The 26,408-nt window shown below is 32.5% G+C and overlaps 1 protein-coding gene across 1 annotated transcript; it reads right to left on the reverse strand.

The window, feature by feature from the left end:
* LOC118189634 (frizzled-5-like) lies at window positions 1–24,689 on the reverse strand. The gene has a single exon (XM_085817769.1). The coding sequence runs from the start codon at window positions 23,725–23,727 to the stop codon at window positions 21,919–21,921; it is 1,809 nt and encodes a 602-aa protein (XP_085673895.1). The 5' UTR covers window positions 23,728–24,689; the 3' UTR covers window positions 1–21,918.
* Between the last annotated feature and the right edge of the window lie 1,719 nt (window positions 24,690–26,408).

A 26,408-nucleotide genomic window follows, 5' to 3' on the forward strand; every position in this document is an offset into this window, starting at 1 on the left:
TTGATGTTAAATGGTTTTTATTTCACAAAGGGCGCGTAACAGCTGGAGTCTCAAAAAAGAAAGACGTCGAATAGACTGAGATGCAGCAATAATGATCAAATACCCTGTGTAAGGCGTTCCGGAGGTCAAAACCATTCGGAAACATCAGTGAAACGGTCGCTGATCTCCAAAACCACAGCCCATCATGCAAAAATATTACGTAATTACTCTTTAATGTTATGCATTAATAAATAAAAGATTTCGAGTTTTCTTTTAATATATGAAAAATAAAACTCTGAAAAAGTTAAATGATCATGAAATTAAAAAAAGTTTTTTTTTTTTTTTTTTTTTTTTTTTTTTTTTTTTTTTTTTTTTTGAGCTTAGAGTTTTCGAACTTCATTGAAAATTCATGCCATGTTAACCTTTTCAGTCCCAATTTATTTGTTTGCTCCAGATTAGAAATAGTTTTCAGCAATATCCAGCGGTTCTTCTGTTCTCACAGCGATTTATTACTGAAACAAAAAATTACATATTACAGTACATTTCCAATTATCCGAACTCTGACTTTCACTTCCAGAATTTAAGAAAAAAATTAATAGTGTGGCTATATGTAACTTCTCATTGTCCAGTGAATGAGCGACTTGGCTGCCCGAAAGCGGATGAAGATAGTCAAACAGCTGACTTTGACCGACATGTTCAGCAAGCAATGACTTTCAGCACTTGTAAGTACTCTACAGTAGGCTTATAACATGTACGTAAAAGTGCTACTTTTTTATTTTAATTAAATAAAACCACTTTGTCTTTAAAAATAGTTTTTTCTTCCATTTCCACCATACAGTAATTAATTAAAATGTGCGTAGACCCTTTTCTTCGGAAAAAATCCAATTATCCGAATTTTTGATTATCCGAATGGGGTCCGGTCCCAATTGGTTCGGATAATTGGAGTTCTATTGTACTTAATATACCAATGGGACAAATATATTTCACCGGGACATATAAGACCCATCAACAAATTTTATAAAAATATTCAATATACGCCATCGTTACATGAACAAAATATATTCTATAAGCAGGAATCGAATGTTAACGAAGTTACCTTAACATTTTTTTACACGTATTTTATGCAAAACAGGAACTAAAAAAGTCTAAAGACGTAGCTGGCCTCATAATAAACAAATTCACTAAGACTTTATAAGAAGATGCTCGCGACAATTTTGTAGTGGAGATGTTAGAAATGATGCCTACTACCAGTGAGACATTAGCTACGTAGTAAACTGATGCGTGTAATTAATTCCCTCTAGGCTTCTTTAAATATCTACTGGGATTTATATAACCCATTGGGACTGAAAGGGTTAATATAATGCAGTATATATTAAAAAAATAAGATTGCGATTTATTCAGTTTTGCAGATCAAATCAGAATCAAAATTCTGAATGATTCTGTAAGTATCTATGTACAATTTTTTTGTGTAACTCTCGTCCATTTTTTTCCTCCACATTTTGCATGTCAAGGGGGCAGTTTCGAATATCAGTAACCTCTACAAACAACATGTAACGACAATCTGACTTTGCATAAGAAATATAATTAAAAGATATACCCTGTAATGACAACACATGCAGAAATCGAACTACACTTCATATTACACCATTTTTTCTTTCGACAACTGTGCAAAGAAAAGCGCAGTGCTTTGATTTTGAAGATACATTTATTTGTATACATACCATGACGTTTCAAATATTCTACCTGTTTTTCAAGGAAAAAGCAAAATGATAACTGATTAATAATGGCTGACGGCAGAAGGTTAGGAAATTGGCTGAAATTACATCTTCTAGTCTAAAATGACACAAAGAATAATAATAGTTTCATTAACATCAACTAAACGGTTTAATATTTGAATTCTAGATAGCAAATGCCTTTGCATTCTAGTGCAATACAGACTAAATAATAAACAAATTTCAAAATTAATAAACTATATTTAATTGATGATTTAGCAATGGAAATTAATCTAAGCAAACAGTTTTTGAATCCTTTCGTAATGCCTGGTGATTCGTTAAAATCTGCTTAATGACAAAACATAAAATAACATCAATTAGAATAATCATTTTCGTCCTTATAGTCGGCGGCAAAACGTTAGATCTATATCGTTTGCTGTGATAGGTTTTTAATTTAATGAAAATATAAACATCATTTATAACTAGCAAAGAAATAGAATCTGTAACCTTTTGCACGCTGTCCTCTGCAGCATTAAAAGATAAGAAAAAAAAAAGTACTTTAGCTAAATTAGCTATTTTTAAAATGATTCCTAGCAAAGATATATTAACATTTTTACAATTCCAAATGATACATTTTGCTGCTAATACTGAAGAAGAATTTGACTTAATGATATACAGGCATAACGATAACCGAATTAGGAATCTGTTCAATGAGGCTAAATTTATTTCTATTACAACACTTCGTCCTCCACACATGTAATAACTTTAGAAAATGGCACATGAAAGAAAATATACTAAAAACAAAGGGGAGGCCTTTAAAAACATTACTAAATATTTAAACTGCGCTATGTGCAGTTCTATCAAAAATATTACTTAAAAGTGTTTGAAAAAATAAATGCATTTAACGAAATGTATTTAGGCACAATATACATTCTTAAAATGTAGTTTTGCGAGAGACATAATATCAAAAGCTCATTTTTTAAAAAAAAATTCATCTGTTCAGCTTACCACAACAGGCGTTTTGATTAAGTAGAAATTTTAATAATAAAGTGTAAAAAATAGCAATGTAATTTATTTTAAAATCATTACATCGTTTAAAATTTGTTTGATTTTTAAGTGAAGAGAATTTCTATACATTTGTAAGTCTCTTTATATTCTTAACAGCTTAAATTTGAAAGGTTGCTGATAGGCCAGTTTAAAGCATGTTATTACACAGTGCTAAAATTCTGTTTCTTCAAATACGTTTAAAAATTCAGTAATAATGATTTTAGAAAATAAAATTATTTACGTTGAAATATTAATACCTGCGTTATATGCAAAGAAGTAATCACAAACGATTAACTAAAATAATCACAAATGAAACGAGCTGTGTTACATTCTGCATTTAGCATATACTTTCCTGAAATATGGCTTGAAATAGGTTACTCACATGAATCAATAAAATTCTGATAAACTCATTATGTCTAGACCTTAATAGTTAGAAAGTTATATGACTACTGATAGTTTGACGCTGATGAAATAAGGAAACATTTTTTTTTTCTTTTTACCTTTTTTGTAATAAGAAAAGTTTATATGTCCCTAGGCTTTGTGCATTTTTTCGATGTCAGGAAGCTGAATAAATGGACATTCCCTTCGCCGGGATTCGAACTCTGGACCTCCCGAATACGCGTCGAAGGCACGTGGAAAGGAGGGAGAAAATACCTTACAAACTGCTTATGTAGAAATTAAGATATTCGCTTTAACTTCGAGAAAACGTCAAAATTGTAACTGCTTTATTAACACGATAAATATTTTCTATCAAATTTTGACTGATGAAATGAAAGTATCCTTCTAAAAAGATTTTACTTCGTTTAAAATCAAACAGTCTTCAATACATCCAAAATTTTAAAATTTATCTAGCATGTATTCGAAGTTAGTAGTGGACACCTTGCTAAGATAATCTTTCCTTTTTTCCGAAATATTCCATTTCTCTTTCCAGCAATAACCAATAACATGTCTTTTTGATGCTTGAATATCGAACTTTGAAACTTCTAAAAATATGAGATTTTGATTACAATTAAATAATTACAGGAAACGGGAGCTCCCCCACGTACCTGAGAAGATTTAATTAAGTACAATTTAGGAACAGGTGGTTACAATAGTTTCTCTAAGGAGATAGGGTAATAGGTAAGTAATTTTTAGCCCCGAGGGCGTTAGCTCAGAAAGGTTATTAATTCCGTTTTGGTATTTTGCGTCGATTCACTTTTCAAACTGTTGCCACCGACTGTTACAGCCCTGTATTATATTTAAAGAAATTAAATAATGAAGAATCTGCATCAATGTATGTATATTTCTCGCACTGTGATAAAACAACGGTACCTGGAGACATTTAATTTTGAATAACGTAAAGCTCCACCAAATATGGGCATCTGGAAGGCCGAATTTGGAATTAGTTTTATTATGTATTTCATATTTTGTCAGACATTAAAGAATTTTTGCTTAACAAACTCAACGATTTAAAAGCGAGGAATGGCAACACTGTACGAAAAAAAGAATATTTTCATCTCCAGCGCGCAAAATTGTGTATCGGAAATTCTAAAGATAGGCTCATTTTAAAATTATTTTGCGATATTGATGTTGAATTGAATTTTATGTTTTAAGTGCGAAGAACATGATATTTAATAAATAAAGGTAACACGCAAAACGTTAAAAAAACGCTACTTTGGGCGTAATGTAAAATCTGAAAGCTTTATTTATTTATTTATTTATTTTTAATTTAACTTTTTATTTTAGCAGCAGTAACATACCGACATCTAGATAAGAAAGTAAAACTACGTCATTACACTTCCAATCTTTAACCGAGCATTTGTACTTGAAGCCATTTTTTTCCCCTTTCTAAAAGCGATATTTAGGATGCGTTACCTCAATTGCATAAATATTCAGTTACGTTAAAATTTATGCTAGGTTTTTTCGGTAATTAAACATCGATTTGCACGCAGAAACCTGAGTAATATTTTACACGAAATTTATGTTTAAATTGTTTCGTTTCTTTCGAAGCTTTGACATTTTGTCAGCTAAATGAAACTGCCCAAGCGGCTTGCTGACTAGATGGAATTCGATTTAGTCTAATTTCGTGTTCTCTCAGAACATACATATAATCAAATGAACAAGAATAGGCAGAACAGAACAAGAATATTCATACACTCCCAGTGTCAGGTCTCCAGTCTCAGTTACGTAAGCTTCCTATTTCCTCGGTAATTTACAAATACATGGAATGGGAAAAGCGAAAACATTTTACTGTGCTTGCTCGTGATCGAATAATTAGATTTAGAAATTGTCCAGCAAATCATCTATACAGACAAAAGACTGGATAGTGTTATGCCACTACTCGTATTCACGAAATATGATTATGGCTTATAATGCGTCGAGGAAAGAAGTGCGGTTTTGAACGAAAAACAATGAAAATGTGACAAGCGAATAGCAGCTTAATCGGATTTCAGGTAACATTTTGCCATTAGAACAGAGGCGAGCGTTCATTTGAGAGTTTTCGTTTCGAGTTACGTTAACGAGCCTAATTGTGCGGTGTAAACGATCTTAATTGCGGAAGAATGGGGGGAGGAGTTGATTTAGAACGAGTAAAATCAAGAAGCCCCTTTGCTCAATGAAAGCTAATAAAATTTTAACGACCTCTTAAACACAGTTCGCTTACTTCACGTTAGATGGCGCGACGGGGAAATTTCCGATGCGTTACGGAAGGTCACCGACTTCGTGAAAGAGAATAAAACTAATTTATTTTCAGTTAAATTTTCGCAGTTTATTTAATTTCCGAAAGTATCACGACGCCAGTTTACTGTGTGCAGAGTAAATTAAATTCGGTTTTCTTCATTTGGCCGAAATGATCGATAGACTGCTGCAACGAATGGAAAATCATTTATTTCCCTAACGTTTGCGAGAACGACAATTTTACAGCTTTTCTCTCAGATCAATAAAATTATTTAGTAGCCACAAAAGCAGAAAATGAAGGTAAATATCTTTTTTCATAAGAAGGAGATTATTTTGGAATGAATAAAAGGAAATGGGTGGAATTGAAATTGGGGGGGGGGGCGAAGAGAAGAAACGCATTTAATATAAATAAGAAGGCTGAAATGAAACTACGATTAGTTTGTAATTCAAATTATTCATTCATTGTTATTAACTCTGTTACATTACATTACATTATTTGACTCTTTGAAAGTCCTAACGTAAAGTTGCCTGATTTAAGAATTGTAGCAATACATGTTTTGCAAATATAGCAGAGTAACGTAACTATCAAGCTCTACAAATATTCAGTTTCGTTTCTTTCATTTGTTTGGTGTAACTTCAATAAGATTTAAACGCAATGATAGGAAGAAAAACTTCCAAAGTTACTTAATTTAAAACTGGATATTTTTACATCGAAAGAAAGTGAAAACATAGGTAAAAGTATTAATTTCCTGCTTAGAAAGCTTAGTTTATCGATATTTTCGGAAAAAACTTTTTACACACGATGGGATATATTCAAATTAAAAGTATTATTCCTCTTGTTAGCCCAAAGGGGTAATATGCCCAGATGGGCTATTAATTTCGTTTAGGCATTTTGCATCGGTTCATTTTCAAATTGTTGCCACAAAATATTAGAGCCCTGTATTATAATGAAAGAAATTAAATAATGAAGAATCTGCACCAATGTATGTATGTTTCTCACACGGTGAAAAAATAACGGTACCTACCGACATAAATTTTTGAATAACGTAGTCCTCCATTCGAATATGGGCATCTGGAAACCCAGGTTTGGAATTTGTTTCATTATCTATTTCATATTTTGTCAAACATTAAGGAATTTTTGATTAACAAACTCAATGATTTCAAAGTGAGCAATGACAAGACTGTAGGGAAAAAAATCGTTCTTATCTCCAAGGCGCTAGACTGTGTATCGGAAATTGTAAAGATACGCTCTTTTAAATATGTTGCGATATTGCTATTGAATTGAATTTTATGGTTTAAGTGCGGAAATTTTATAACGTAACGCACAAAACGTTAAAAAAACGCCCCTTTGGGCGTAATATAAAATCTGAAAATTATAGATTTTTTAATGTTCACTTAACTGAATCACACGTGACGTACCAGAAACTTCTGTTGAAACTTTTTCAGGAGCTTTTCTATGGATGAAAGTATTTGGTTGTATGTGGAAAGCTTAAATCTAAACGTTGACGACTGAATCTTGACATTTGATTGAGAAAGAAACTTCACAAATAAGAGGTGCAAGTCTTGATGACTTCATAATCCATGATCGCAGAAATAGCATTTTCAGGCGATGCGTGAGCCTACGCTGAAGTTCACAAAGTGTTCGAAAGTAAGAATGATTCATTTCCTCGCCATCTGGCGGAAACTGTCATCTTTTCTCGCCAATCAATTTTCATTGATGAACTCTTCAGAAAATGATAAAATGGTTAATGTTTTACTAAATTATCTTAATTATTCAAAACAGATTCATTATCATGTTCAAAGGTTATAAAAATTTTAATGTTGATCTAATTGTTGTTGTTGTTTGTGAGTGTTCGAATTTTGTTTGATATATACTGCAGCGAGAAAGAGAAGGTACCTCATTTTCTGTTTTACCTGAAATTTACGAAATTTAAGAAAGCAATTTTTGCATTAATTTAAAACGAAATGAATGGTTAAAACATTTATTTATTTCTCTGTGTCTCTTCTTATGAAAGCTACTTCGCTGAAGTAGTAGTTATTTTATTATGCTGCATAATAAATTATCTAATATTTTTATCTAACATTTAAATCTAATATTTTTAAAGTCTTATAATTAAACCATTAGGTTTAAAGCTGGAAAGTACAAGTTCGGTTTTTCCACCTATGCAATATTAATTTTCTGTACATTAAAAGTCAGCTATGAGTAGAGTTGGACGATTTACTGTCATGCGATTGCTTTTTAAAGTACTTTAAGCTACTGGATACTTTAAATTGAATTTAATATTTTTAAAATCTTATAATTAATACATCAGGTTTAAGACTGGAAAGTATCACATATACGAAGGTTAATTTTCATTGAAATAATTTAATTTAGTTTTATTATAAATGATTATTTTATTATTAATAGTAATATATATATAACTAAAATGATGCTATTTTTAATACTGTCGGTTATTTTAAATATAAAATAATTCGAATAGAAATTTTATTATTAATAATAATATATAATAACCAAATTATATTACTCTTAACGTCGTTTATTTTAAATATAAAATAATTCGTATAGAAATTTCGTACGAAAGTATGAACATTAAAACGCTTCGAGCTGTGTATACTTTTACAAGAAATGTTTCGAACATAACTTTCTACTCAAGGTGAATGGAAAAGTTTTAGTAGTAATAATGTAATCTTTAATATAATAATCTTTTATTTTTTGCCCAAAGGGTGTTAGTCCAGAAGTGCTATTAAGTTCGTTTTGGCATTTTCCGTCGAAAACTTTAAAAGTCTGAATCATTTTTCAGATTGTCGTCACCAAATATTATCATCCTGTATTATATTTAAAGAAATTAAATAATGAAGAATCTGCATAAATGTATGTATGTTTCTCGCATTGTAATAAAACAACGGTACCTAGACATTTTTATGTCCAGCGATAGGAAATTTTGAAGATATGCTCATTTTAAAATTATTTTGCGATATTGCTGTTGAACTGAATTTTATGGTACGAAGAACACGATAACGTGGGATGAACACGATATTTAATAAATAAAGATGACACAAGAAACTTTAAAAAAAAGGTCCCTCTGGGGGTAATATAAAAGCTTTCAGATTTTTTTATTAATAATATAATAGTTTTTAGTAATCCAGAAATAATATAATGATCTTTTTGTTTTAAAGTACAAGTGAAGCTGAATTTATGATACCTATATCAATGGTAGTTGTTAATTTAATTGCGCAGTTCTTTAAAGGAAAAAAAAAAAAAAAAAAGAAATGAAACGAAGCTCCTAACTGTTAAGTAAAATGAATCTGAACATCAAAAAATTATGTTCTTGACAGTACCGGTTGTTACTTAGTTTAGATGTTGAAAAAATCAGATATATGGTATAGAAATGTGCACTCCTATTTGTAAATCTTACAGCATGTCACGACAAAGTATAACGGCCACTTGGCGAAGAGCTTTAATGGTATTATAAAGAAGACGGTTAAGCCTCTAATGAAAATGAATATCCTAATGAAAGATAATGTTCTTAATGAATAAAGAAGAAAGTTAATGTTCCGTTAGTCTAGCCGTTGCGGCGGACGGCAAAAATTACAGACAATGTCACGTTATTTTTGGAAGAAGCATCTTTCCAAGGAATCTGGAAAGAGCTAACTGAAGCGTCAAAAATGCAGAATGATTTATAGTTGAGATTGAATAGGATCTATTCACTGGAGGGAAAAGAAGGCGGGATTTAATTTTAAGGTTTTGATGTGACTGCAACTACAATAATACACAAAAGAAACTTAACTAAAAGAAAATTTTAGATTAAAACAAGTAATATAAAGTTTTTAGTTCTAAGGGGCTTTCCCTGAAGGAGTATTGTTTTCGTTTTGCGATGAATCACTATAAACGGCGAATCTTTTCAAACTGTTGCCACCAAATGTTAGAGTCCTGCATTATATTTGAAGAAATTAAATAATGAAAAATTTGCAAATGTATGCATATTTCTCGCATTGTGATAAAACAACGGTACATAGAGCCATCGAATTTTAAATGACGTAATCCTCCTACGAACATGGAATGTGGAAGACCAAATTTGAAATTTGTTTTATTATCGAATTCATATTTTATAAAACTTTAACGAGTTTTTGAGTAACAAACCCAACGATTTAAAAGCGAGCGATGGCAACACTCGTACGTGGGAAACAAAAGCTTTTTATCTCTAGCGCGCGGAGCTGTTTATCGGAAATTCTAAAGATATGCTCATTTTAAAATTATTTTGCGACATTGCTGTTGAACTTAATTTTATGATTTAAGTGCAAAGAACATGATATTTAATAAATAAAGGTAACAGACAAAACTTTAAAAAAAAAGGCCACTTTTGGACGTATTTTAAAATCTGAAAACTTTCAGATTTAAAAAAAAATTAAGTCAATTTATGATAATTTTAACATAATGGGACATTACATCGGCTTTATACAACTATACAACCATGCACTATAAAAAATCTTTAGAACTCTGTTTTACTGTCGCCAGTTACTTGTGTTAAATATTACAATCCCATTGATCACAGTAATGTACTGTTATTTATAATTTGTTATAAAATTAATTTTGACAGTACGTGAGAATTCCTAATAAAACGATTATTATTTGTAAGTCTTAATATGTAAAATAATGTGTGAAATTTTAATATGCGAAATTTTAAATATGTGAAATTAATTTTAAATTGTAATTATATTTAATATGTGAAAAAACTGTATTAGCATCAAGTGTTATCCATCCACTATGAGTTTAAAAAATGTATTTGAACTTGAGTGGATGAATAAAAAGTATTTTATTAACGACTGAAAATTTGAACAAGATACAGGGAGAGTGTTAGCTAATAGTATGAATTTTTAAAAAAATTTAATATTCAAGAAAGATTAGATTAAAAAAAAATAAATTCAAAAATTAAGAAGACTCTTTTATTGCAATTTTATTGTTATTATGACTGCTCTTGAAAACGTTCGTTAGATTTAGGCAATTAAATTCAACCGCAGCCTAATTGAGATATTTCTTGCTTTTTTAGTGAAATTTAATTCCAGGCAGAGGCTCAAATAAAACGAAGTCCAGTATTTTATTATTTTACCGTTTACCATTAATTTCATTATTTATTAAATTTTCATTTATTTCTTTATATTTAGCTGAATTTTAATTTTACCCACTTAATTATTTTAATTTTTAATTATTTTATTACTTTAAGTATAAATTACTATTTTAGTTAATTACTTTGCTATTTAATTAATTTATTTTTGCTCCTCTTTTGCGATGGACTTACATAGGGTTGCGTAGTTTTTAACTGTATTACATGAAATATTTTTGTAGGTTTTCGTTTTTATTTTAAGTGCTTTAAAATTTTAGAAACAGGAGTAAAAGAAAATCGTTTCAACCTCGTTTAAAATACATGCCTTTTGAGTCCAATGGCATCACCATACACAAAAAAAAAAGTTATTTTCTCATGAATCGGTCTTGAAAGGAATTTTGAAAAATAAGGAGTCGATCAAAAAATTATAGATTAAGCAATGCATTTAAAAAAACGATTTAGAATTCAGTATGGAAAAGTGAAATTTGAAATATGCTTTGACTTAACGGTTCACAAAAATGCTAGCTCACTAATTCACCCGTTAGCAAAAATTTTTAAGATGAAAATCCGAATTTTTCAGCATCTTAAACAAACGGGGAAAATAAATGTAAGGTCATAGGGGAAAAAAATTAAGGTGAAGAACTTACCACGCTCTTACGCTAATAACAAAAAAGCTTGGATGACATTAATCACACTTTTACAACTTTTTTAATGAATTTGACAAAATGATGAGGAAAACAAGAGAAGAAATTTGACAAATAATTGGGAAAAGATTTTCTTATGCCCTACATAAGGAAAGGTTCATAGGAAATCTCTATCTAGACACTTTCACGTCCAGTTTTTCCTCAACAAATATTCGATCATGATATTATACAGTCAAATTGTAATTCAGAGACACATTTTAGGAAAGAATTAATGTGATTACTTCTTACTTTTCTCGAACAGATAAAGTAATTTCAGTCCTGAATACAATATCTGACTGTTTCAGGAGTTCAAATGATAATGATGATGCACAAGTGAGTTCATCAGAAAATTATGAAGCTTATATATATATTGGAATATTGATAAGGAAAATGAAGAATGACTCAATGTTCCGTTACGTTTCGTGATTTCGTCGAAGTCTATTAACAGTTAAATTAAGGAATACTGAAATTTGTAACGAAATGGTGGGTTGTAAGAGATGATGATTATGATGACGGTGAAATTTATGCCCAAACTATTCAATCTCTACATATAATAAAAGAAAGAGTCTGTTTGTGTTTGTTTCTTAAGCTAACAGACCCCAGGGCTACGAAATTTGGTATATAGAGGCAGTGCACCTCGAAACGATTTTTTCAAAAACTCCTGACTGTTGAAAATCAGCACTGTTGCCACTTGGAAAAATGAGGACGATCATTCTGTGCAGTTTTTAAATTTAATGTTTCTCTTGGATACTGGACATTTGTGGAGAGAAGGCAACGTGAAGTTAATTTATTTATTAGGATAATTAATATTTGTATTAAGGGATACTGCTTATTTCGGGGTAAGTTTTTATATGCAATACATTTTTATTGAAATTTGTCTCTCTCTCTCTCTCTCTCTTTTTTTTCGGGCGGGGGGGGGGGGTCTGTGAAGCTTTTAAATTTAATGTTTGGTGTTCCTTTTAGGCATTTTTATGGTACATTTAAAAGCCAGATAAAGAATTGGCCGCACAGCGGCTAGTATATTATAAAGGTATGCGAGTATAACAGGAATTCTTTTATTTAGAACAAGTAACAATAACTAAATTAATAAAAAAATATAAACTCATCACAGAATTCTCACCATTATAATCTTTACTGCGCCTGTGAATGTGGAATTTTTAAGACAGATTCAGAATTAAATTTTAGAATTTTAAGGACCTCTCACTTATACAGCATTTCACGAAGAAAAGGTGACTTGCTCTCTGGAAAGTAGATTGTGGCATCGCGTCGCGCATGGAGGATTGTTAACTCCAGAAAAAGTTGGCCAGCTCCAGTGTAATCATTTCATTACTTAGCGACGGGAAAAAAAATGAATATGCTTTTGACCTATCGGTGAACGTGAAAAATACTGACAATTTACTGAACAATTATCGAGTTTAAGCAATTTGTATCTACTTAACTAAGGTCAAGCAAAAATCTTAGAACAGATCAAAAAGGAATGTGTCAACATACACCAATAAAACACTGGTAGGCAATGGCCATATTTTTAAATGACGTCAGCGAGTTATTTTTGGCGCGGAAAGATTGTTGGATCGTTGCCACCTTTCGGGAGGTAATTCCCTCTAGACCTCGTTAGCTATTTAAGTCTTTTAGAGCGGACGTTTTATCAAACTAATTATTTGTCCTAACAGCTTAACTTCATTTTCTTTTCTTCCTCTCTTTATTTTTTTTTCCTTAAATACTGCGAGCTGTGCGAACATTTTCTCTCTATAACATTCTCTTCTGCAAAAAAGAAGTTTTGGAGGAGAACGCTCGAAGCGAAGTGAGAATCTTTCTCTTCTTTCGGAAGTGATGGATTCTTCTACCTTCGCATTCTGACTTTAAATTGCGTCTGAGGAAAAATTCAAACTCCATGCGTAGTAGAGAGTCATAAATTAAGCCAGATTTTGAATGCTATAAAACTTTAGGAAAGATTGGGGTGTGAGACGTTTTCTCGCAAAATAGCGACGCTTCGTTCATTTTTGTTATTATACTAACAGCTGTGTTAAGTTCTGGATTATCAAAGTTTATGTTAATTCTAAACGGAAGGGAAATTATCTGCTTCATGGGGATTATATTTCTAACGCTTAGTATACTCCTCTAGGGGATTTAAATTTTTTTAATGTGTTGCCATTCTGATAAATAAAGCAGCGAGCAAATTAGCAACACATAATTACTCCGAGATGATTAAGAAAGCAGTATTGTGCAATTAACCTGATTTAATCTCTAATAACTGCAATGCGAGAAAGGAAAGTATTTCATTTTGATACATTAACAAGGTTTCTTGAATTTGGATGTACGTAAAACGAAAGACGGCAGAAATGTCTGAAACTTTTATTTCGTAAGACTAATCAGTTAACCAGAATTTTATCTTTACAAAGAATAATAAGCATTCCTTAAAGATGTAGAATATTTGTTCGCTGTGTTTATAATTCACTGTAGAATATTTGTAAGATTTTTTAAGTCTTACGCTTTTTAATTTTTAACAAATCTTCGAAGATTTACCATACCTAAGTTGTAGCTCTTAACAAATTTTATCTTTATTATAAGGAATGAGAGTAAAATGAACTTTAGAAGCCGTGGTAAACAGGATTATTCGTCATTCCATGAAACATTTTGAAAACTTGTAACAACTGAATTACGCAGCTCATAGCGAATTTTATTATATTGAAATAGAACAGAACTCACTAGGTACTTTTTGTCACATTATAAGGTGTTTTCTTCCCCCTCCTTTGTGGTGTGACGGTTAGCACACTCGGCGCGTATTCTAGAGGTCCAGGTTCAAGTCCCGGCAAGGGTACTGCTCGTTTTCAAAAAATAAAAAATCTAATGACTCTGCAGTGGCGCCCGAACTAAAAGGTGGTGGATGGTGATTTTTCACTACCAGGATTTGGAGGTTGGTACCTTAATCCTCAGTCGCCCTTTAAAAAGGAAATATATGAGATATTTTCTTCCTCCTTTCTGTATGCCTTCCTGGTGTAACGGTAGCACACTCGGCGCGTATTCGAGAGATCGAGTCGAGTATTTGTTCGAGTCCGGCGAGCACACTGCTCATTTTTCACGTCTCCAGCATCAAAATAACCTAATGATTCTACAACATATTTCACATAGGTTTAGTATGGCCTCAAGCATATTTATAAATTTGTTAATTAGTGACGTATAATTAGTTCCGATACGTAGGAATTTTACTTAACAGGTTTAAAAGTATTAACCAGTTGGGCGTTTTCTTTCAACTGTAGCACATACATTATCCTGAAAGATTTAAGAAACTGGAAAAAACAATGAACAATGTCCTAACACTGTAAATAATGAGAAGTGGTTTTTATCAAACATTTGCCTAAATTTCGGGTCACTGTAATTCTGAATGTCTTGTATAATTAATGAAATGTAAAAAGCTCATATTTAGTAAATATTGTCCGAAAAATGATTGTTACGAAAAACACATATAAATTACATTGTACAAATAGATGCAAACTCGCACCGATGTGTGAAGGACGAAAAAAAAATAATAATTTAACAGATTTGTAAAACTGTTTTCTTTTTTAATATTGCCGAAATTTGTAACTCACTAAGAACTGTTACAACAACATGAACTTACCAAAACATTTAACCAATATTTATAAGTATACACACAGCTATATTTATATAATTACACATATTTAACTGTTTCATCTGTTGAATCACTGAAGAATATAAAAAACAAAATCTGAAATAACTTAAGCAATATATATCAGACCAAATAATTTCACAAGTAAATATAATATATATATATATATATTTCAATAGATCTCTTTGATGACTAAAACGTACAGGAACAAGCTTAAATAATCATTTGACTGTACAACACAGAGAATGAATGAGAAAACGGCTAACAATACACGTGAGACAAAAAGCTCGTACTACAATGAATAGACAACAAATCATTTCTCGATACACAAGCATCGGTTAACACTTTGTACAAAATATATAGAAATGTATGGCATCATCGAAGCTTTTCATAATTCGGTTGGTTTCTTTGATACGTCGGCACGAGCTGTCCTCTAGACGTAAATTCGAAAGTCTTACATTGGTAGTTACTAACTGGAGATGAATCGTGTCGAGATATAAACACTCGAAAATATAAATTACAATACTTGAAATAAAATTTGTGATTGTTAAATTTAGTATCTTCAACATTATAAAAGCTTTTATGGCAAATAATTTTGAATTCCTGCCAGAAGAGGAAGCACGTGTACAAACTCTTGTTGATCAAATAATTCAGTATGCTATATTCACCCTTCTTAAACTTTCTGACATATTTCAAAAACCATTTATGATATCATTACAAATGAGCTGGAAAATAGTTGCATCAAAACATCCAAATTTTTTATAATTAAATGGTAGACTTAAAATACTATACATATAAATTTCAAACATAAGTTTACATAGTTTGTTTGACATAACATACTTTGTGACATAACATACTTTGTGTAACAAAAGTTTTGTTTGACTGCTCAGTATCATTACTGACTGAATGTGTTTTTGGAGGGGGGAGGAGGGGGGTTAAAAACAGAGTAGACTGTTAATTTTTTCAAGATTCTGTTTTAATAGTTAAATAAAAGTACTGACTATTACAAGAATAAGACTGTATTTCATATGTAGAAAATTTATAACTTTTACAGCTTACCTTAAAAAAAAAAAAAAAAAAAAAAAACTATTAGCTTCGTGGATTTTAGAAATTTTTAGGACTGTAAACATATTTATTGAAATATGAAAAAGGGGATTAGATTTCCCCGAACAACATCAACTGAGAAACTTTTAGGGCCGTAAAAATAATTATTGAAATGTGAGAAAGGGAATTACTCAAACAACTTTAAATACAATCATTTATATATTTGTGAGAAAATAATACCAAATATATGAGAAATTTTGATACATTTCGGTTAAGTGAGTGATTGTCTATACGAAAGTGCTAACGAAACAAAAATTCTTTCCATGTTAAAGTGATTGTACGAATTCAAATAAATTTTTATTGAAATATTCTTTAGGGGGTATTTTTTTGTCATAGAAGTTTAATATATTGTTAGGATATTTTAAATTCAAGCTTGCAAAAAACAGATATATCTTATAGGACTGATAACGTTGATAATTTTTCATTACTTATAAAAATATTTTTTTATTTTTTAAAATGGATAAATTCAGGAATAGTCATGAGATTAGATAAAATTACTCGAAATAAATAAAACACCAAGTAACTAAAATAACATTTACAGATTAAGAGTTAACAAATTTTCAGTTTATCATCCACCGGGGGGGGTATCGAATTCAAATTTCTCCATTAAATGTATTATTTTTCATTTTATCCTCCCCCCCCCCGGTGCTAGTGTCATTTACAGGAAATTTAGATTATAATCCTCCAGTAAAAGTAGCATTATTGTTATAAATTGGAAAGACAGGTTGACCTGAGAATAGTAACCGAATTGCTTTATAAACTACTGTTGACAGCATTAAGGTTTAAATAGACTTTCGAGGGTGAGTCTAGCGGTCAAACCCGCGCATGGAGCACCCTGGACAGCGAAAGAAATCGTGAGCAAACATCTAGTGAATGGACAACAGAGAGGACGTGATATGTAAAAAGACAGCAACGGCATATGCTGACTTCATATCTACGATGGAGATATGTAGCAAAAAAGTCTATTTACAACAACTAACACATCTCTTCTTGCGAAATGAATAATATACGTATATCGTGGTTTCGAAGAGCTCTCTTTAAGCAAAAAATGAGTGTTAGAACATGGAAACGTACAGCGCGTGCATCGGTACGTACAGAGAATGATTTGCTGAGTATAGTACAGAATTCAGAGCATATTAATCAAACTATGACCGATCAAAAGAGGCGAAAACGAGTTTTGGCACTCTTTTGTTTGTGGCTGGCGCATGCGCGTAGTGACATGAAGCGCAATTAAGTACGGCATAAGTTTTCGACAGCTTTTTATTAAAGGAGTTCTTTAGGAACCATTATACCGCCATCATGAACTAACTTAAAGTTTCAGAGATTGTATGAAATCTATTAGCCTATCTATTAACAAGGAAAATTACTGCCTTCGTATACGAAGGTATGACACAATACTACATAGGGTGTTCACACATTTTTGTAAAGATTTTGATTTTTAATAATTCAAATGTTAATTTTAAAATACAAACGTGACTGGCATCTAATTGGAATGAGGTTTAATTTTCGTCTGCAGTATAAAAAATTTTCTTTTTTTTTTATGTTGTTGAAAAATAAACAATGGGTCGTAGGCTACATTTTTGCCGGTCCGAAGAGAAATACTCTTAGTCAATTATTAAACAAAGATATAAAAATCATGGTTTTTTAATATTTTTACACGTAAAATGAGTTACATAATTAATATGAAAGGAAAGAAACGTCAAAGTGTACATCTGACGAGGGAAAAGGCAAAAAATGCATACCCAACATGCAAGGTACGTATAAATCTTATTAAATCTGAACTCGCATCTCGTGTTTTAAAGGAAAATCCAGCTCAAATCTTTAAATATATCTGTAGTAACTGTGAACAAAATTATAAAATCTGATTTAAAACTAAGTGAAACCGGAATATAAGCTATTCTCTTCAAATGCATCCACCCAAGTCCCCTGATTCCTATGGATTACTGTGCATCTGATTTTTTAAAACAAGCTCTTTATGAACCCAAAACATTGGATGGACTCTGGAAGATTGGGAAGGAGCAGTGAAATAAAACCAACCTCGATGTTTTAAGAAAAGGACATTTATCTTGGAAATCAATATGTAATATGATAGTTCAACAAAAGAGCTTCAGCTTGAACATATTAAAAAGTAAAATTCTAAGGTTTGTTTAAATATAAATCTTTGCAAAATCGTTACAAAAGTGTGTGAACATCCTGTGTATATTTCTTCGATTCTCAGACGCACTTTCTATCGAAATAATTTTCAGTATTGCTTTACTTTTGATTTTTGTGATTAAGGATTTTTCATTACAGACTTTTATGTTTTTAAAGCAATACATGTTTTTTAAATACTAATTTTAAATTCTAATTAAAATATTGACTAAAAAATTTTTTATTCATGGTTTTAATTGAATTTCTGTTCCTTGGAGATGATTTATGAAAAGTTTTCTGATTATAATTTAATATACTATTGTTTTCAATAAATCAACGTTTTTTATAACAAAAATATTTGCTATATGTATCTTATCGCTTTCTTTTATCCTCCCTGTCGGTGGTACTGTAAATAAAAGTGCGTCTTTCAACTGACAGCATTTTAGAATCAAATATATATGGTAAGTAAAATTTTTCAAATATTTAAACTGAAAATTTCCATTTTTGAGCAGTTATTTACGACTCTTAAAATATGTTATGACATAGCATTAATTTTTCACATATAATTTTTTGTATTTATAAAATTGATTATTTTTAATGATAATTTAGTGTTATTTATTAAAATAATAATTTAGTAAAATAAATCATTAAAAAGTTACTAATATAATAATTGAAGTAAAATAAACAATTGACTAAAACAAATAGTTATGCAAAAAGAGTAAAACGGTTGTAAACAAATTTCATTAACAGAAATCTTTCTTAAACACAGTCTCCACATACGGGAAAGAGGATAATGAATGTCGCCTGGGACGGAAAAAAACATAAAAATCATAATTATGCATTTTAATTCAATGTGATTTTAAATACTCTAAATTACACAAATGCATCATGTATAATGCGATTGCTAGTATTGACTTCCAGTATGTAGAGACGTGTATCTCAAAAAAGAAATTGTTCATGTTATAAAAAAATTCCGCAAATCATTCTCTGATAATACTTCATATACGCTTTTTTTTTTTCCATTACTGGGAAGCAGGGGTAGGGGGATTTGTGAAATCCGTGAACTGTGTCCCGAAGAGTTCAGCATCTTCTAGAGTGTTTCCATAGAAGATACGTATAAAGTTAGGTGCCGAGATACACAGCAATAGAGTAATATGCGAAATTGCTGATATTTCTAGATTCACTATGACACAAAATTCTTGCTCTTAATATTCTTTTGTTTAGTAAAAATCTTGGGAAACAATAGAAGACATACGTATGTCACAATTTGTGTAGGTACAGGCGAAAATTGAATCGCTTTACTATGGCACTTGGAGACGCCTAAACATCGCATTTGCATAAGTCAAGAAAAGATGAACAACTTTATTATACACAAGTCTGATAGTCAGTCCTTAAATCTAAATCTAATGTATGAAAGAGAAATGGCGTTTTTATATCCTTGTTTCCCAAGACTTTACGTTCATAAAATCATCTGTGCATGAAAAGAGGAACAAGTGGCATTCAGAATTTTTCCTTTTGCCGTCGTGAATGAAAAGTTTTATGAATTACTGACTAGTTCTGTGATTTATAAACTTTATAAAATATAATAAACTTCACAGAAAATAATATTAAATTCTATAACTGCACACGTTTAAAATACATTTTCAATACATTAAAACTGTTAATAAACTTCTTTCCAATCACTAAAGTTTCTTAGTTTTATTTCAAAATAAAACTGCACTTATACCTTAAAGAAATGATTTTGTTTAAAGATATATTTACATACCCAGGCTTCAAACTGAATTCTTCTGCAAAACAATATTAAACAGCGCATGCAATTTTATGCAATGAACAACAAATTAACTTTCAGCACTGTAATGTACAGAATAGTTAAGTTAATATCTATAAAAAATATGCTAATTTTGATAATAATATTGACCCATTAACTGCCAAATTTTTCTCTCAATTTACATTTATTTCTGGGTGTCTAGATTGACATAGAGACTGTATATTGGAATATAAATGGTATATAGAGGGAATCTGCCATGAGCTCGGAATGGAGATCGCCATTCGAGTAGCCCTCACCGGAAAATAAAATTCATGTTGACAATAAATAGTTACCTAAAAATTATACATTTAAAACTATATACATCTAAAAACTACTTTGAAAGCAAGAATAAATTAGGTCATGTTTAAAACCAAAAAGAATATTTAAACAATTTTTGTGGAATATACTTAAAATACTACATGAAAAATTAGGATTATAAAATATGAAGAACATTAATATTTTGTTAAAGAATATTAGTATATTAAATTCTAAGAGAATTAAATATTTATTAAAAAATGTTAGTGTATTAAATTCTAAGAGAGAATTAAAATATTAATATATATTAAATTCTTAATATAATTCTAAAACCATTAGAGAACCATTAGTACATAAATACAACAATACAATAATATGACCTACCGAGTTTTGAAAATGTTGAAATCTTAAAACTCACAAAAATTTCACTTCTTCTCAATAATACTCTCCAGTTCACTAATTTAACAACTATTACTCAACAACTCATGCAAAAGCTAGAGAAAGCTTTAAACAACAATGGAAAAAAGTAACCATTGTTGCCAAACTAATTAAAGTTACCAAATTTCCGCTAGTAAGTCAAATCCCCATATGGGGATCATGGCAGTTAATTGGTTAATAACCGTTCAGATAAAAATCCATTGCGGTGCCCTCGAAACATATGCTTACACTCCAGCTTTAAGAATAAACTTTTTTTTTTCTTCTTTTCATTCCTTGATAGGTACAGAATTGTTTTTCTAATTTCATAAAAGCTGAAATACATCTATAAACTGCTTCGAAAGATAAAAGAATAAATTACGCAATGTTTAAAACCAGAAAAGAATATTTTAAAGAATTCTGTGAAAAATCCTTAAAATGCTACATGAAAAATTAGGATTAACGTTATGTGAAATTCATAATATTTTAATAAGTGTTAAATAAACTCTTTTCAGGAGAATTAAAAGCAATTTATCTCTAAAACAATTTCATGAAATCTACTCATTACGATGTATAAAGCTGCTACAAGATTTTTTTTTTTTTTTTTTTTTATGTAGTAATTATAAATATAGTGTAAGTAGTAATAGTAATAAGTATAGTGTAAAATTAGAAATAAAAAAGAAGAAAAAAAGTTTGTCTGAATTTTCGGATTTTTAGCTTAATAATTAAAAGCCTAGCTTAATATTAAACTTGGAAAAGGAAAATGCCCCAGCAGAACATTGAAATTGTTTTGACTAATGAGTAATATTTACTCCATGCAAGAACATATTATATGCAAACAAAAAGAAGTTTAAGATTATGATTGCGTGAATTGGAATCTATTGCATACTAACTGATAACAGGTCAGCTAAAAAAGCTTGTGTTTAAAGATGGTAACGATATCAAAGTTTACAAAAATTCTTATTTCGATAGCAAGCGACTTTTCAGGAACACTTGCTTGCAAGCTATTAAGGAGAGGAGGGATAAAGAAAAGGTCAAAATTGCACTTAATCAAAATAGAAATAAAGAAATTTTTAAGTCAAACATATAAAGAATTAATAAACATATTGAAACGCAACCATAGCTACAAATAATGTACATAAAAACTAAAAAGAAAGAAAAAAAAAAAAACTTTCAGGCTTCTATAAAATCTTCTAATACCACTTGTTACTCCCTTTTATATATAAACATATATATATGTATGTATGTATATATGTACATAAAAAGAACTACAAATGCTAAAACATAGATTCAAAAGATACACAAGAATCGATAGACTGTCTTCATAAGACATAGGGAACTAAAGCTTTACCTCCCACAGTCGCAGTTCGAAGAGAACATCATGTATCGGTGAGTAAAACGTCAGTCACACGTGCGACAAGGGCACCTGTTTGCAACTGGAGGGCACGTGCCCCACATGGCTGGCTGGACTGAGAGGTTTAAACGTTCTAGGCCCATACAGGGCATCGGCACCTCCCGGCGTCCCCGTTCTTTGTGACGTAGAGCCGGGGCCACCACGCTGTCCACGTCGTCGGCACAGTCGTTGCCTCCAGGATTCCAGGGTTTTCACTGATGTTATCCAGAACCCAGAAGTTATACCTACTACTAAACACATGAAATATTTGAGCATGAAAACCGAATAGTCTGGTCGTGCTGTGTCCGATTCACAGGGACAATTATGGCGATGGTCCCATCTTTCTCGGAAATGCTGCTCGTAAAAGTGGCAGCCGATCACAATGGTAGCTGGTACCGTATACAGGACGGAGAAGACACCGATTCGGATCATCAGCTTCTCCAGTTTGTCCGCTTTGGCCCGTGCTTGCTGTCGGATCACATTGCGGATACGAAACAGTGAGACGAAGCCTGCGAGGAGGAAAGAGGTACCCAAGAGCAAGTAGGCGCAGAGAGGCATAATTACAAACCATCTCAAATAGTCGACGTTCTGGTTTCCAACGGAGCATACACCCGCTACTGGGTCGCCATCAACCGCCCCCATGGCCAAAACAGCAATAGATTTACCTGTTGGCACCAACCAAGCTGCAAGGTGAAAATACTGCGAATATCCAGCAATAGCCTCATTTCCCCACTTCAGTCCTGCTGCCAGCAGCCAGGTTAATGTCAGTATCACCCACCAGAGGGAACTGGCCATTCCGAAAAAATAAATTAATAGGAAGACAATGGTACAAGCTGGCGGGCGGCCTGTCGTGTGATACCGGACTATAGGCCCGTCACAAGCCACTGCCTCGTGGCCGAGACCCAGCCTTACCAGGTAACCCACGGACACCATGAGGTAGCAACCGGACAGGAAAATGATAGGACGTTCGGGATAACGGAATCGGGTAGGATCTATAAGGAAAGTTAAGACTGTCATGCTAGCTGAAACGCAGCAAAAGATGGCCCAAAGTCCAATCCAGAAAGCGGCGAAAGTCTGTTCATCTTTGCTAAAGAACGTACCACGGCAGGGCCTAGCGCAGTGCGGTACTCCACCTGTCGCTACATTATTATACAATCTCCGGTCAGTTGCATCCACTAGTGGCACCATAGGAAAACGGCACTCGCAACTGCACTCCGAGTCAACCCCCGCGGGTACAGTTTCACCCGGCGGAAGACCAACGTTTCCTCCAGGAGATACAGAATCATGCCTATCTCTTGACTTCGAATTGCGACCCCTATATGAAGGAGGCCTACGCACTGGTTTTGTTTCTTGTTTGCTGCTGTACTCTCCATTCTCTGGACCTGCACCTTCTTTTGCGTCCATGCACAAATGCTCTTGATCGCCGTAACGAGGAAAGTCATCACAGTTCATTCTCTCCGGCCAAACAAATCCGTACTTGTGCATGATAGGAGCACAACCTGCTCTAGCACGATCGCATACCGAAGAGCATGCAGGCAACTGGCCCTGGTAATCCTCGATGCAAATTGGGACATACAAGGAACACAAGAAGAAAAGAAGATCGTCCGAGCAATGTATCTCGACTAGTGGCCAAAACTGGTGAACTTCTAAGCCTGCTTCGTCCTGAGTATCATGATGAAATTTATTTGGCATAGAAGTGTAATTGTAACCGATGCCACGGCACATTGGAATGGTGATTTCTTCACAACGTTCTTGCTGGCACAATACCGAAACTACAGACAGAAGCACAAGAAGAATATGCAGAGTTAAAAAGCTCTCCATTTTTCCCTACCTGAAGAAATTACACAAACAAATCTGTTTGTACAGCACAAGTTGTTTTCTAACTTCTACAGTGTATGTAAATTCAATAACACTGGATTTCATTTAGTCCGATTTGCACATATCATGAATGCACTGCTATTTTGCTCCGCGATGAAAGTAACATATATGAGACAGTTATGTGGCTTAATTAATGACGATCAGCCGAAACCTGTTGTTTTTGAAGCATTTAGTTTCGTGTACGGTGAATCACAAAAGTGGTAATCCATCTGAACCGTATCTGCACTATATGATAGCATTAATGAATGTCTATGTGCAAAAGGAAAATGTCACTAATGAAGATATTTCAGTCACCACAATTAGTCCACATTAAATCAAAGCAGTGCTGTATTCTATCAAATGCATGTTATAACTAAAATCATTTCTCAATAGCAGAATTCCGAGATCTGACACGCCGAGGCGTTTTAGTTTTTTTTCCGATTCCGAGACTACCTGCAGCACAGCAGTCGCGACACTTCGGAGACGAAGTCTGCATCCCAAGCTGGCGTGTGCTTCTGCGAGCTCTGCGTCTGACGTCATGAGGAGCGGCATCCAATGAGGTCACAACTCTGGATGGAAGCGTCGGATAGGAGGGACACCTGGCGAGAGAGAAGAAAAACGTGACAAAATGTGAGGACAATATAGCGTAGCGGCAGCAAATAAAGCAGTTTTTTGCGACGACTGGGAAAAGCGCTCTTCCATTCGGCAAAGCGCAATTATTGCGGCTTCGCAGGTGTTAAAGTCGGTTGTTACTCTCAGATTGCTCCGACTTCAAGGGGTCAGCCACAATCCTCGATTATTCGGTCAATTCCTTGCAAGAATTTCTTTTCTGCTTATTTGTTTTAAATTATTGAGGTTTAGATTAACCTAGAAGACTTGCTTTACCCAGTTCGCTCTTCAAATTACTACTTTCTATAAATGATTAGAATTACAAATTTCGTAAGCCCTGTTGGTGCCATTTGCCATTAAATATTTTATGCAGCCAGTTTATCAATAAATACCCTTTACATTTATTTGTATAACAGCACATTACATGGAATAGTTTAAATAATTAAACTATATAAACATTTGCTTTAAAAAAAGTTAAATAGTAGGAATTAACGAGCTAAAAAACCATCATAATTCGAGGAAATCCTAATTATTTTAGGCCCATAAAAGACGCAGATATTTTTTGAAATTTTATTGAAAGAAATCATGCATTAAAGATGCAATGAAACTATCAGTGCCAATTTGTAAATTTTTACAAATATTGCTTTCTTTTTAAATCCAAATGCTGTATTCGTGGAAACGACTCGCTCTAAATCCAAATGTAATACGCGATTAACAGAGATTTCTCTTTTAACAGAATGCTGTCTGGAAAGTTTGAGAATTTTATGAAATTCAAAATTATGGAAAAAAAAAAATGCTTATCAGATAGTTTAAAATAAATTTAAAAAAAATCAATTGCTGTTGTTGTTGCTAATGCTCGCTTGTCTGACCTGTAGAATTCCTCGTGGCAAAAAGTGCAAGTTTATGCCTGCCGTTGGCAACAGCCTTGAACACCTTGTAAGTGCAGTGCGATTTAGCTCAGTTTCACCCCCAATTTTCATGGAGAGCACCCCGGGGGGACGGGTCCGAGGGGTCTCCCACCCCTCTTCATCTACAGCCAATCTCTCGATAGGACTTTCGGCTCGCCGTATGTTTAGAGTGCCTCCATGCTGCTATGTTAGAGTGCTCCATGCTGCACGGACACTGTACATTTACAAACTTCCATGCTTTCTCCGGGATTCCACCCCGAGCCATTCGGCACGTCAGTCATCGACGCTAACCGCTATATCGGTTGGGCGGCAAATATTTAATATATATATGTTTTAATATTATTAGATTTTTGCGTAAGCGTGCGTAATATGCTATATCACTTGATCTAATTATTTTTCATTTGTACTTTAGGTATAAATACAGAGAAGGGGAATAAAAATAAAATAGCGCACATCAGACGCAGATAAAATTTATAGATATAAGAAAAAGGGCAAAGTGCAATGCTCCCTAATCGTGTTTGTTACCTGATTCGCGTAGAAGCTACACAAGCTATATCTTAGGGCCACCCCCCCAAAAAAATTTAAATATGGTATAAATATAGTATTAAAATATAAGGGCCCCATATTTCAAATAGCTTAGGGCCTCATGAAGTCTAAATCCGGCCCTGCCTATTTTGACATGCAATATGTTAGCTAAAAATTGAAATTTATGCTGTAGGGTTTATATTTATTTTAACTAACATTTATTTTAAGTTTAAACTATCTTTCCTCTCAAGCCTTACTTCCCCTGGAATTGCCAATGCCAGAGTATGTAAATTTTAGTAGAACGCGCAAGGATTCATATTGTCAGCGGAAGTATTCTGAGTTAAATAGAAGGGAAACGAGTTCGAAAGTGTCCTTTCTTGCTTCACGAGCGTGGAGGTGACTAGTTAGAAATTGAAGAACCACGCGTTTCGGCCTGTGTGCTTGCCTCGGCAGTTTGTTAATCTTTCAACGTAATATTCAGAAGTTTGCTGAATTATCAGCGGTATCTTAGAACGCGGTGAGGTTAGTTACGTTTAGAGAGCCTCGTAGTTAGTCACTTGTTATTATTCTTTTTTTAGTTTCTTATTTTTATTTTACCGCCGG

Source organism: Stegodyphus dumicola, chromosome 5, assembly GCF_044657685.1.
Source record: "Stegodyphus dumicola isolate Sdum_Otavi_A_Nest chromosome 5, ASM4465768v1".
Taxonomy (NCBI): domain Eukaryota; kingdom Metazoa; phylum Arthropoda; class Arachnida; order Araneae; family Eresidae; genus Stegodyphus; species Stegodyphus dumicola.

Excerpts from the sequence above, each read along its gene's own strand:
- LOC118189634 (XM_085817769.1), bottom strand. The coding sequence starts at position 23,727 with ATGGAGAGCTTTTTAACTCTGCATATTCTTCTTGTGCTTCTGTCTGTA.